The sequence below is a fragment of the Triticum aestivum genome, chromosome 7B (genome assembly GCF_018294505.1).
Source record: "Triticum aestivum cultivar Chinese Spring chromosome 7B, IWGSC CS RefSeq v2.1, whole genome shotgun sequence".
Classification (NCBI taxonomy): domain Eukaryota; kingdom Viridiplantae; phylum Streptophyta; class Magnoliopsida; order Poales; family Poaceae; genus Triticum; species Triticum aestivum.
In genome coordinates, this window is record NC_057813.1 from 175,072,716 (window position 1) to 175,086,990 (window position 14,275).

At 46.5% G+C, this 14,275-nt stretch overlaps 1 protein-coding gene across 1 annotated transcript; it reads left to right on the forward strand.

The window, feature by feature from the left end:
* Positions 1 to 8,354: 8,354 nt before the first annotated feature.
* Positions 8,355 to 12,811, forward strand: LOC123161796 (uncharacterized). The gene is made up of 7 exons (XM_044579612.1): positions 8,355 to 8,907; positions 9,003 to 9,089; positions 9,183 to 9,398; positions 11,536 to 11,700; positions 11,795 to 11,848; positions 11,936 to 12,082; positions 12,176 to 12,811. The coding sequence occupies exons 1-7, from the start codon at positions 8,716 to 8,718 to the stop codon at positions 12,551 to 12,553; spliced, it is 1,239 nt and encodes a 412-aa protein (XP_044435547.1). The 5' UTR covers positions 8,355 to 8,715; the 3' UTR covers positions 12,554 to 12,811.
* Positions 12,812 to 14,275: the final 1,464 nt, after the last annotated feature.

Consider the following 14,275-nt stretch of genomic DNA (forward strand, 5'->3'; position numbering starts at 1 on the left):
CGAAAAAATGCTGATCATGCATATAAAAATGTTAATCAAGCATTTGAAAAAATATTGAACAAGTATTTGAAAAAATGTTAAATAAGTATTTGAAAAAATATTGAACAAATATTTGAAAACTGTTGAATAGGTATTTGAAAAATATTGAAGAAGTATTTTTAAAAAATGTTGATCATTTACATAAAAATGTTAATCAAGCATTTCCAAAAATATTGAACAAGTATTTGAAAAAATGTTAAACAAATATTTGAAAAAATATTAATCATGTATATAAAAATGTTGAACAAGTATTTGTAAAAATGTTGATCTTGTATATAAAAATGTTGAACAAGTATTTGAAAATATGTTGAACAAGTATTCTAAAAAATATTAAACAAGTATTTTAAAAAATTGAACCAATATTTGAAAAAATGTTTAACATCTGGAAGCTGCCATGGCAATCACCAGCGCAGCTAACCACCCCATCAGCTTCCAGTTACTGGTTAGAAAAGGGATCGCGACCAACTAGAGGTGACTGAGCCGGTCTTCTCCATTATTTCTTTCTTTTTTCTTTTCTTTCTATTTATTTTTTAAAATACTTGTTCAAAAAAAATACTTGTTCAAATTTTTTCAAATACTTGTTGAACATGTTTATATACATGATCGACATTTTTACAAATACTTGTTCAACATTTTTATATACATGATCAATATTTTTTTAAATACTCGTTCAACATTTTTTTTCAAATACTTGTTCAACATTTTTTGCAAATACTTGATTAACATTTTTATATACTTCCTCCGTCCCAAAATAAGTGTCTCAACCTTAGTACAACTTTGTACTAGAGTTAGTACAAAGTTGAAACACTTATTTTGGGATGGAGGGAGTACATGATAAACATTTTTTAAATACTTTTTCAACATTTTTCAAATACCTATTCAACAGTTTTCAAATATTTGTTCAACATTTTTCAAATACCTGTTCAACATTTTTTTTCAAATGCTTGATTAACATTTTTATATGCATGATCAACATTTTTTCAAATACTTCTTCAACATTTTTCAAATACCTATTTGCACCTGTCGGCCTAGAGGAAGCAGGTTGGGTGCCAATCGGCCTGTAGTGGGCCGACTGGGGTCAATCGGCAGTAGTTGGCCGACTGGATCCAGTCGGTCGACAGTGGGCCGACTGGGGGCCAATCGGCCGGCAGTAGGCAGACTGGATCCAATCGGTCAGCAGTAGGCCGACTAGGTAATATATTTTTAAAATATAATTATGGTGTAATATTTCTGAAATTTAATATAATTTTTTATTTTAAAAAAGTTAGCCGTAATTTCACGCTCGTAACACACAAACCCGAAAAAAAATCAGACACAAAAAAAACATCAACAAAACCCAAAAAATGAGAAAAAAAAGAAACAGAAAAACAAGTAAGGTGTAACCTGTTGTTAGTTTTTTTAGCTGTAACCTATAGTTAGTTGCGGACACTGTTTTTTTGTCTTACTTTTTTCATATCGATGCCGGCGGGGTTGGGGGGGAGGGGGGGGGGGGCAAATCCTATTGAACGCTCACGGCACGATTTATAGGCCATTTCATACACATCACACCCAACTCGAACTAGCGAGCCGGCCAGGTAATTGGACGGTAGATGCTTTTTCACGGCTTTGCCAAGCTTCTAATAGCATTTGGGACGGATTTTTAAAAAAGTTTTGTGTGTTTATTTGGTCGATTTTTCTTCTCTCTTTTTCCTTCCTTTTTATTTTTCATTTTTTCGGATTTCTTTTTTAGTTCCCGAACATTTTTTGATTTGTGAACCTTTTAAATTAATGAACAATTTTAAAATCCGCATGCATTTCTTTGAATATGTGTAATTTTTCAAATGCATTACTTTTTTGAATTTTGTGATTATATTATCAAAATTCATGAATTTTTTCTAATCCATGTTTTTTTTCAAACGTGCAAAATTTTAGAAATTCAGAATCGTAAGTTTTGTAAAATTCATGGTTTTTTTCTTTTTTGAATTCATGAACTTTTTCAGTTATGTGAAATTTTTCTTAGGGAAAGTCAATCGGTTAACAATGCGAGCTAACCTGGCTCGCTCGCTCGGCCTACCTATCTCTTAAGGCCTTGAGTAGGAATATCCTCTTTTTTTTTAAAGAAACGAGTAGGAATACTTGAGAGCAACTAGTTGACGAGCGTTTTTTCGCGAGCCTCCCAATGATCACTTAGGGTGGGCAGAGTGGCGCACTCTTAGCCACCACATGTGTCGCACTTTGGGCGTTTTCTTTAGATTTTATTTTTTGTTTTTGTTTTTATGCACACGTTTTCTACTTTTTAGATGGTTTTTTCGGTTTGTTTCGGCTTTCCAGTTTATCACAGGTTTTTCTTACCCTTTCGACAAAAAGATTCACGCAAAAAATGTGTTTTTTTTTATTTTTTGCTTCCGCGAGAGGCGCGATTTTGCTTTCGCGATAGACACGGTCTTGCTTCCGCGAGAGGCACGGCCGTACATCTCGAAAACGGGAAAAAAGAATTTTTTTTTGCTTCCATGAAAGGCACGATTTATGTTCTGCAAGAGGCACAGTTTTGCTTCCACGAGAGGCGCGGCAGTGCCTATCGAAAACGGAAAACAGTGCTTTTTTTCTTCGCGAGAGGCACAGTTTTCCTTCCGCAAGAGACACGGTTTGGAAACAAAAAAGTCGCATTTTCTCTTGTTTTTTCTTTCGTGAAAGGCATGGGTTTGCTTTTGCGAGAGACACTTAATATGAATCTGAGGGGTTTTCTTTTTGCGTTGACGTTTGAATAGGCGCTTGAATAGGTCGTCGTTTAGCCAAAATTAATTCCCTAAGCGCCTATTCAAGCGCTTCGCGTTGTAGATGCCCTCTAGTATCATTTCTATAGAAAAAGGTTTTCGGCCCGCTTTATAAATAAAGCGACCACCAGGCAGAAAGTATCAAGGTAACAACTGAACACACCACACACCAACACAACGCCACCGTAGGCAGGGTCCAATACTCACACACACACACAAACAAACAGACCCAAATTCAGCTGTAGGCACAGCACAACAAGCCCAACACAGATGCATGACGAAACAACACATAGGCGGCGGTGGCGGAGGCGAGATGACGATGATCTAATCTGGTTCTGGTGGTGGCGGGGGAAGCGATGGAGCCATCCGGAGAGCCATCGCGCGAAGCTGGGTGATGATGGAGGTGATGGCGTCTCTCTCCCTGGGACGGCTAAGCGGGCGCCAAAACTGCAAGTAGCCAGACCATTTGATCAAAGCGTCAGTAACACGACGAAGAGGAACATGCTGAATCACGAATCACTCTACACTCTAGTGTCATTTTCAAAGATGCCCTTTAGTGTCATTTTCAAAGAGCTGCCTCGCGAATCACTCTACACTAGAAGGGCAGTGCACGCTTTGCTGCGCCATTTATGTTCTTAGTGTTATACATGTTTTATTTTACGTGATATGTTTTTTAAGTAGTAAAAATTATTTACATGCTAGTTGGTTTGACGTGTGGGAAAACAATGGAGTGTTTTTTATGACAAATGCTACACCTAGGGCTGAAAAAAAAGCTCGAAGTTCGTGAGCTAAATGAGTAGCTTGTGACTCGGCTCGAATCGACTCGAACTCAAAGAATGACGAGTCGAGCCGAGCTTTAGTTTAAGATCGTTTATAGAACGGGTTAAACGAGCCAATCTCATGAGTCATCGTGTACCTCGTTAGGCTCAGTACAAAAGATCAGACACTCCCAATCCAAAAAAGGATCAACCACTCAGCACCCTGCGTTCCAGGCACTCAACACAAGGCCTAGCCGCCCATGAGACTGATGCATTACAAGGAAATTACAATTGTTTGGTGATGTATATGTTTAATACATACATAATAATTTTTATCATATTTGCGGTTTTATGTTCATGTCTTTAACAAGCTTAACAAGCTAAATGAACCAACTCGCGAGTTATACGAGTCGAGCCAATCTTGGGTTGAGCTCGTTATAGTAACGAGTCAAGTCGAGCTAGCTTGTTAACGAAAGGAGCTCTACCGAGTCGAGGCGAGCTAGCTTGATTCAGCTCGAATTCCAGCCCTAGCTACACCTATGGACATACTTTTTTAACACAGTTCAGACGCAAATGCTCATATAAACGTGCATACATTCACCCCTATGACTCACACACGCACACCCTATCCCTATGAGCACCTCCGAGAGACTAAAACGACATATCATCCTGAGATTTAATAAAGTCATCATAGGCACCTCGTTGTCAACGAGAACGTATCATCCCATTGAATGCGCATCGCCAGAAATCCTGAAATAAATCCAGGAATAATGCGAGCACTGAGATTTGAACCCTGATGGGCTGGAGATACCACTGTCCCTTTAACAATCCAACCACGGGTTAGTTCGCACCTATGAACAGACTTTACGATCATGCTTATAGATGAATGTATGAATTTGTGGTTGAAAATTAGGGAAAGAGTGGCCCAACGGTGAAAATCTAGGAAATGATTGGTGGAAGAGTGTTTGCTATGACCAATCCATAGTGAATCGTCCGTGAGTGTATCATTTTTATTTTTTTATTGTGGTGTTTGGGTGGGTTTTTTTGACCGTGTGACTGAAGGGCGTCTTTTAGTTAAGGCCTCGTTTGATTTACATGATTGGTAAAGTGAAGGAACAGGAAAACTATGAATAGGATGCCATGTCTAGTGAAATCCCAGCGGACATCATCAAGAGGCTCGTGAACGCCCCGCTCCTAGGGTTCCCTCGCGGCCACTGGCGGCTCCCCCGCGCGGAGCCGCCGCCGCGGCCCAAGCCTGCTCCCCTACCACTCCCCCTGCCCTCCCTTCCCCGTACCCCCGCGTCGCCTCCTCGAGCAAGGCGACCGGGGGCCTCTTCCCCACTTCTCTCCAGCTCTCCACCTTCGCCCCTGCCTTCTCCCGCCACCGCTAGCGAGAGCCGCCGTGCCTCGGCCGCGTGGTGCTGGCGGCGGCGGGCCTGCCCTTTCCCGTGCGTGGCTCCCCCTGCTCGGACGGTGGTGGCTGGCGGCGATGCTTCTCGGCCGGCATCGGTGCAGCCCATCGGTGGTGGTGCCCGTGGCTCTCGATGTGACGGTGCGGCCGTTGGCCGTGGGGCGGCGCGATGGCGCTGTGGCTGGCGGCGCCCGCCTAGCCCATCTAGGTTGGAGCGCGCTGGTGGCTGGATGTTCGGCGGCGACGATCCTTGGTGGTGGCGTGGTGGCGATGGTCGGGCGGCGAGGATTTCGTTGGTCGGCAAGCTGCAGCGTGGTAACAGGACTATCCGGGTCCACGTGGGCCCGACCGGGCCATCAAGGCCCGACAAGTCCTCGTCGTCGCGTCCGGTCGGCTCCGTTGCGGTGGTGGAGGCCGTCCCCTTCCTCCGGTCGAGTTGTGGTCGCTCCCGTGGTGGTGTCTCCTCTCCCTCTCCAGGTCTCGTGTTGACAACTCCAGTGAGGTGGTGAGGGTTGTCCCATAATCATGGTGGCACAAGCTGGTGGATGGCTGAGGGGGTCGTGCATTTCGAAATGCCTGGGGTGGTGGTGGTGGTTGTGGACCGGGAGAAACCCCTGTCGGCCTGGCCGACACCGATGCGATGACGCCTGCCGGCGCCATCGGGCCTTCCTGAAGGGCATCGGGTATACCCCTTCCCCACTATCCCTCGCGTATCGAGGGAAACCCTAGAACTTGTTCGGGCAACAGCGGCGACATCGTCGCATTCCTTTTTGAAGGTGTTGCTTGGGGCTCGGTGCTTCGGGATGCTGGGAGCATGGCGGTACTTCTTCAGAGGGTGCAGCGGTTGCCGATCTTCCTTTCTTCGTTGATCTGCCGGTGTCGGCATTTATTTCTCTTTTTTTTCTTTTTTTTTCTTTTGGCCTTATCTGTGCTGCGGCCCCAGCGAGCTGGATGTATGGAATGTTTGCTTTATAATATAAAGCGGGGGAAACTCTTTATCGTCAAAATCCCACGGATAGCAAAACAAAGGAATTCTCACACAAGTACTATTTGATTGTAGTATATAGGAAAACCACAGGAAATCATGCTTGCGCGTTTTCTTCCCGCCAGGATTTTTCCATTAAGTCCAACCTCATTCTTTTTTTTCCTGTGAAACTGAACTATGGATTTTCTGTAGGATTGGTTTCGGTGGAACACAATTCTGTAAATCAAACGACATCGCATGAAAACTTCTAGAGGATCTAAATTATAAAAAAAAATCCCATGCAAATCAAACGAGGCCTAATAGAAATTCATTAGAAATTACCTATGTTTGTTTGCCGCATGTGTTGTGCTGATGCTAAACATGTCATAGTCGACATTTTCTTTTTTCTCAATGATAGCCCACATCACCTGAACACTTACCAAGGGACTAATTCATCGAGAGATACCACCATAAAGCTCAGGTGAACGACACAATCAATTGTGCATCCAATTCCCAATTGAAGACCCCAGTTGAATGAGGGGCTTGAAAATTAGGGAGCTTAACGTAATTAGTGATTTCATTGGGCCACAACTAAGGATTGACCGAGCCAAGTCAAGGATTAAAATTGTATACCTCAATCAAATAAGAGAGTTCCAAATTAGGAAGCATAGTGTATTAAATTTTTTTGAATGAGAGCTCCTTGTGAAATTGTTGACCCCATCAAAATTGGATGACCTATTCCAGATTGGAGACCTCAATTGATAATGAGGCATTTAAAACTAGGGAGCTTAATGTTATAGAGGATGTTTGCCGCGGATTGTGTCAATGTTTTCTTGGCGTTGTTTCCTTTTGTCTAGTTAAAATCACCAGAGGCGCTTGATCAGTACCTAATCTTATGGACTAGAGTTTCGACCATTACCCTTGAGGATGGATCTCCGGATTCGGTGTGTTCGGCATGGGAGAACAGTGGATGTTTCTCAAGCCGATCGGCGTATGCAGCTAGGTTCATGGGGCGACAAGTTTCGCCAACTACGGGCTTCACGTGGAATTCTAAGGCGCCGCTACAGTGTCGCTTTTTCAGTTGGCTGGCACTGAAGAATAGGTGCTGGACCTCAGATAGACTTGCTCGGCGCGGCCTTCCTCACCAGGCAGCCTGCCCCATGTGCGATCAATATCAGGGAACCATGCAGCACCTGATGATGGAATGTAGCTTCGCGAGGTAGATTTGGCTTGCGGTGAGTAGACTAACAAACAAGGTGGAGCTACAGCCCAGACATGGTGAAACTCTGGAGCAATGGTGTATGCGACAAGATGGTGCCTTGGCTAACCGCAAAGCCCAAAAAGCTAAGTGCCTTCTGGTGATGTGGATAATCTAAAAACAGCGGAATGACGTGGTATTCAATGGAGCGACGCCATCATTTCAACGTTCCATGCAGCGGATTCAGGAGGAAGGACAGTGTTGGGCGAAGGCAGGGCTCTTCAAAGAGGATAATCTAGGGTTTGACGTCGATCTTGTAGCGTGGGAGGAGAGTGAGTAGTTGCTATATGTAAACAGAGGGTGGGCGGCAAATCGGCGTGTAAATAAGCTTGTAAAGGTGGATTCGGGTTTCGTATCCTTTCTTCTATAATGAATGATACACATTTTTCTCGTGCGTATTTGAGAAAAATAATAATTTATGGTAACTATTTTTAATCATTTTCTAACTTATATTAAGTAGAATGGACGTAGCGTCTGTCTCCTCTTTTCGAAAAAGAAAGAAAGAATGGACGTAGCGTCTGCCCACGTTCCATGTCTTCCGAGCCAGCAAGAGCATGCATTTTATTTTTATTTTTGGCAAGAGCAAGGACGATTTCAGTGGCCAGCTCGGACATGAATGAATCCTAGATCCCTGTCCGGCTGTCCCTGTGGTCACCGGCAGCAACCAGCGATGTTCACCACAGAACTAGATCGGTCCAAACGAAACGACGGAGATCGCTCTAAATCCCCAGTACGTACTATTTTGCGTTGTCAAAATCCTGATGGACCTGGAGCCCGCGGAAAGTGGCGCTACGACTCTACTGCCTCTTTTACGTTTGCCACAAGCCACGCCACTGCTCTGCTAAGTTTTGAGCACTCGCAGCAGTGCAGCAGAACCAGCAGTAAATAGCTTTGGGCTCGCCCTGCCTGGTCCTGCACTGCGCCCCCAACAAGGCCCAAGGGCCCCGCCCTTTGCTTTTGCTGCACGGCTTGTTGGCGACGCAGGGCCGGGTCTCATGGCCACCCATCCATGAATGGCCACCTAACTTAACTTTGGGAACTTCGATCGGCTCCATCATCTTTGCCGGGTGGCCGGCCCTCGGGAGCTTTAAAAAGGAAACCGAAAATGGTCTCAGCAGCAGCACCCAGCCACTCACTCACTCAGGGGGTGTTTGTTTCCAGGAACTTTTTCGTGTAGGGACTAGAAAAAGTCCCTAACAAACCAAACAGGATGGGACTTTTTTAGAAATTTTTGCTAAAAGTCCTTAGAAACACCTCTTTCAGAGTCTTTTTTAAAAAATTTCAGGAACTAGAAAAAATCCTAGGACTAGAGAAACAAACACCACCTCACTGTCGCTGGTATCACCAGTTGTATCCGGTAATAAAAACAGGCTGGTGAAGCAATTGCTCACTTCAAAAGGGCTGCGGAGTGGAAGGAACAAGACAACCACATGCTATCTATTACTACAACCACCCTCGGTTCCCCGCTCCGGTTCCGGCGCGACCGCGACTAGAACTAGATAGATACACACAAGCGGACAAGCCGTGGGAGCATGGCTTGGAGTTTCCACTTTGTTCCCTTGCTCCTCCTCCTCCTGCTCTCCAACACTTCCGCAGTGGCCACCTCCGGGCACAGCGCCGGCAACGCCACCGCAAGGCTGAGGCCAGGGAGGGAGCCGCTCAAGCACCGGAGGATCAGGGCTCTCCTCGGCAGGCTCAACAAGCCCACCCTCAAGACCATCAAGGTTGCCATCTGTACCTCAAAGTGAAACTAGTTCTGCACTGCGCATTCTTCTCTCCATCTGTTTGTGGTTACATTAAGTGCTTGTTTGCTTTGCAGAGCCCGGATGGTGATTTAATCGACTGCGTTCCCTCCCACCTACAGCCCGCGTTTGACCACCCAATGCTCAAGGGACAGAAGCCTCTGGTAATTAAAAGCATTTCTTTGCTCACACACAGTGCTGTGTGTGTCTCTCTCTGGCGTGAGAAGTGTTGCTAAGCTAGTTCGATGCTTAACTAGGACCCGCCGGAGAGGCCCAAGAACTACAACTCCACCATTGCCGGAGCGGTGGTGGTGCAGGCGTGGCATGCCACCGGCGAGGCCTGCCCGGAAGGGACGGTGGCGCTGCGGCGGACGACGGAGAAGGATCTGCTCAGGGCTAGCTCCCTCAGGAGGTACGGCAGGAAGCCGCCACGCCGGACCACCCGCCGTGATTCCACCAGCAGTGGCCATGAGGTTGGTCGTTTTGCACACTCTACTGTCTCCACCGGAAAAAATAGCGCGCTATAGCATCGTTAATAGCAAGCTATAGCGTATTGAGAATTGTCTCGCTAAATAAATCGGTGTACAACGTCTCGCTAATAGCACGCTATAGCGCGATATAGCACGCGTATTCTGAGGCCACCGCTATTTTGCTGTAGTGCGCTATTTTTTTCCTTGACGGTCTCCTCTTCCCTCCATTCTCATGGATAAGAATACACTAAAAGAAATAACTCTTGCACTTACAATATGTCAATATGTCATATAGTAAAGTAACAACATAATGGTTTGGTAATGGCATAGATATAAGTTTTCATTTCCGTAAAATACATTTTTTTTCAGTGGTAGGTCTAAAATTGTCTGTAAATAGTACAGTACACCAATGATGAGAGCAACTCTGCACACTTACGCCAAGGAAAAGGGATAGAGAAAAAAAAGCATCATGTGAGCAAATCAAATTAGCTCTGTAGTTTGCTCTGTAAAAAGAATATGGGAATGAGCTTCCATTGTTGGGGCTTGTGGCACCTGGAAAAGCTACAAAAGAGAAGCCTGTACTACTCAGGAAAAGGATAATCACAGCAATTAAACAGTTACTACTTGCATATGAGTCCATAGAAGCTTCACTAGGGAAAAATCCAGATTGCTAATTTTTACTTTGCTACTAGGATCACTGGTTGCCTTTGTTCATATCCGTAGGCCAACATTTGTTTAGATCCATTGGCAACTGGTGCGGCCAGTTTAGATACCCTCTGCTTGACTACACGACTTGGGCATAGAAATATTTCAGTCAGGACGGTGGTCAGACTCCTGTCTGGCAGTGCAGTTTCAGCTGGCAGCATGTGCATCTCATCTGTGTTTTGGAGTAGTTTATTTGCCAAGACATGTCCTGCGCATTGGTAATTTAACTAAGATCTCTGCATGTTATGCTTGCTGTGAAGCCAATGACAAAGTTCTCAAAAATCTGAATTTGGTTCAAACGTAGGGTTATAACTAAACAGATGAGCCAAATGATTCCAAGGGCCAATGCGGTAACTCGGTTCTCCGTTCTGTGTATCTAGTTTGTGCTTCAATTGGGCATCTTAAGCTAAAATTAGGTATTGAAAGGAGCATTTTGTTGCCCTCTGTGATTGAAATCAAAATAGCAGTACCTTCATAGACATTGTCTGATGTCGGCACACTTGGCGCCATTGCACCAAGAACCAATACCGCCCTTATTTGTACTACCTCCGTCCGAAAATAAGTGATGTGTTTTAGTTACCATGTCACTTATTCCCGAACGGAGGGAGTATTTGTAAACCAGGTAATTTGTGGTATAGTAGAGGACCAGAGGCAATATATTGGGCTTTTGAAGGGCAGTGTTAACTTTTCATCCGAGTTACTGACTGTATTTTTTTTCTCCTCTAGAACAGTGGTCTCAAGTGATTAATCAATCAAGCCACCGGTGGTAAGCATGAAGACTGATGTTTTGTTACAAGCTGTGGACACACATACTCCCTCCGTTCCTAAATAATTGTCTTTTTAGAGATTTCAAATGGGCTATCACATACGGATGTATATAGACATGGTTTGGAGTGTAGATTCACTCATTTTGCTTCGTATGTAGTCACTTGTTGAAATCTCTAGAAAAACAAATATTTAGGAACGGAGGGAGTAAATGCCACGCATAAGATTCTCATCAAAAATATCAAGTTGAATGTACCTTCATCGAGTTTACCAATGAGCTTAATCTCCGGAGAAGAGATGCTCAGCAGACACACAAGAAGAGAACCCATGTGGTTTGGAACAACTAAATAAACAATTTGTACATGTGCAGAAGCTTCATTAACCTAATCAAAATGCACGAGCAAATTAACTCGTCTTGAATGATGGGCTCTTTGACTCAACCATTAGAGTAACTTGGTTGCTTTGTCTTATATCCACCGCATTCGAGTTTTTTGTTTGTTTAAACAAGCACCGCATTCGAGTTGCGTGGTTACTAAGCGAAAGATTGGACTTACCATACCTAGCTACTACTAGTTACTAGTCAAAATTGAAAAACATACTCCTAGTATCTAGCTGAATAATGCTTGGAGTCTAGACTACTGCTCTTAACATAGCTCTGTTTTGGAGGCAGCACGCGGTTGGGTACGTGAATTCAGAGAAATACTATGGGGCCAGAGCGAGTGTTAACGTGTGGTCACCCAGGATAGATGACCCATCTGAGTTCAGCCTGTCGCAGATCTGGGTCATCTCCGGCTCCTTCGGCCACGATCTCAACACCATTGAGGCTGGATGGCAGGTACATGAATGATATAAAAGATTCTTGAAACAATATCATTGTACTATCTGCAGAAAGAACATGAAAGATGAAACCCTTGTCACCTCATTTTCAGGTCAGCCCGGAGCTGTATGGAGATAGCAATGCTAGGTTCTTCACTTACTGGACAGTAAGTATTGTTTGCACAAACAAAATGTTCACCTTTTGCCTGGTCTGATTGCCCCGGATTCAGTTTAACTAAACATGCATTTCGTAGACTGATGCGTACCAAGAGACGGGGTGCTACAACCACAACTGCCGTGGATTTGTCCAGACGACCAACAAGATAGCCATCGGCGCGGCTATCACGCCACAATCGGTGTACAACGGGAGGCAGTTTGATATTAATCTGATGATATGGAAGGTAAACGCCATTTCAGAATCACTACAGTAATTTTCAAGAAGAATTTGTTGATCTGCATGGCAAATGCATGATGATGAATGGTCGGGTCCTCAGGATCCCAAGCACGGGCACTGGTGGCTGGAGCTGGGCCCGGGCATGGTGGTCGGCTACTGGCCGTCCGGACTGTTCACCCACCTGGCGCACCACGCGAGGATGGTGCAGTTCGGCGGCGAGGTCGTCAACACCCGGCCGCCGGGGTCCCACACGGCGACGCAGATGGGCAGCGGCCACTTCCCCGGCGAGGGGTTCGACCGCGCCGCCTACTTCCGGAACCTGCAGGTGGTGGACTGGGACAACAGCATCATCCGGGCGTCCGGCCTCAAGCTCCTCGCCGACCACCCCGGGTGCTACGACATCCAGGGAGGCTCCAACGGCCGCTGGGGGACCTACTTCTACTATGGGGGGCCAGGGAGGAACGTGAAATGCCCCTGACCCTGACATTGTTAGGCTTTTGCTGTTTGTTTGTTGGGTTTGTTTGTTTGTTTTTTTGTCACCCAATCTTTTGCGACAGTACTCCATTATTTCTTGTAGGATATCATTGTTAGGCTTAGTAGGTCTTTAGCTCCTGGATGCATATGAGCACTCGAGGGTTGAGAGCAATCTGTAAATTTTGACAAGTACCTGCAGGCGTGTGCATTCTGTTTACTGCATAAGAGCATCTTCAACATAAATGCAACGCGCGGCACGCTAAATAATTTTTACAGCGCTAAAATAGTCAATTTTTAGCACGCGGGAGGGCGCTTGCTTCAACAGGTGCTGCAAAATAAGGTGCGGCGCTATAGTTTCAGCAGACGCTGTAAAATCCAACACACGCGAGTAAGCTGTACTACGACGCAACACATACGAACAACGAATATGTCTATGCCTAACCGGTTAGGCGCACAACTCCAATCCCTGTCGTTGCTGCTTCATGTGGATGTGCATGCGCCCTTGCATGTGCATGCTGCTACATGCGGGCGTGTGCATTCTGTTCAGTGTACAGATCGCATTCTTGTGGTAGACTTCAATGGCTGTACGTACTTGCAAATTTAGCTGGTACTACTACATGATAGGGGTCACTCAGCCTGTTCCTTATCTAGCTTGGTTACTAGATTTGTCAAAGCATTTACAGGCGGGCGCCTTAAACCCGCCTCATACGTTCGGGCTGGTCCCGGTTCACTGATCGGTCACCATTTTTCAACCCAGACGGCCCCCTCAAACGCCTAGGCTGACCGACATCCTTCATATCCAGCCCAAATATGAGGCGGATAAGGGGGCGTCCGGGCGCTTCCGGGCGCGTCCGTCATGTAGGACTGACGATTGGGTTCAACGCAGACTCGCTCGGAAATCCGACGGTCCGACGGACGTCTCCCGTCGTTGTGGTGTGAGCATCGCGTGGCGCCGCTCCGGCTCGCCGCCCGAGGCCAAATCCGGCTATTTAAACATGTCGGTGTCCCCCAAACCCTAGCCCATCCACCTTCTTCCTCTCTGCGCCACTACCCGAGCCCGTATGCCTCCTCCCCCCCCTCTCCTATGCTCTCCAGCATAGCCATGGTCCGGCAGCTGATCACCACGAACGCTATGCTCACACCTGAGCGCCGGAGGCAGATCGCGGAGGAGATCCAGGCAAGGTGCGCCGCCCGCATCGTTGTTGGGCTGCCTCTTGACTCGCCGGAGCCTGAGGAGGACGAGAAGCAGCAGCCGGAGGAGAAGGAGGGTGAGCCGCTGCCGGAGCCGATGCAGGAGGCGGATCCGGAGGACGAGATGCAGCAACTGGAGGAGAAGGAGGGTGAGCCACTGTCAGAGCCGATGCAGGAGGCGGATCCGGAGGAGGACGAGGCAGAGCTGCCGGAGTAGGGCTTCAACATGGTGGAGGCGGAGGTGGAGTTCGCCTTCGCCAGCCGCGGAGATGGCAGAGCAGCAGGCCATCCTGGAGTCCATCCAGGATGAGGCCTATGTGGAGCCCGACCGGCATTTTCTCCGGCAGGAGCAGGCGGCGTCCGACGCGCTCTTTGCCGAAGTCGGCGCGGATATAGAGGAGGAGGAGGTCAGAGCAGAGCAGCTAGAGGCGCCGGAGGCGCCGGAGGTTCGGGAGCTGCAGCTGCCGCCCATGCTGCCAGAACTGGGCACGAAGATTGTCGACATCTCTGATGAAGAGTAGCTAGATCTCTACGT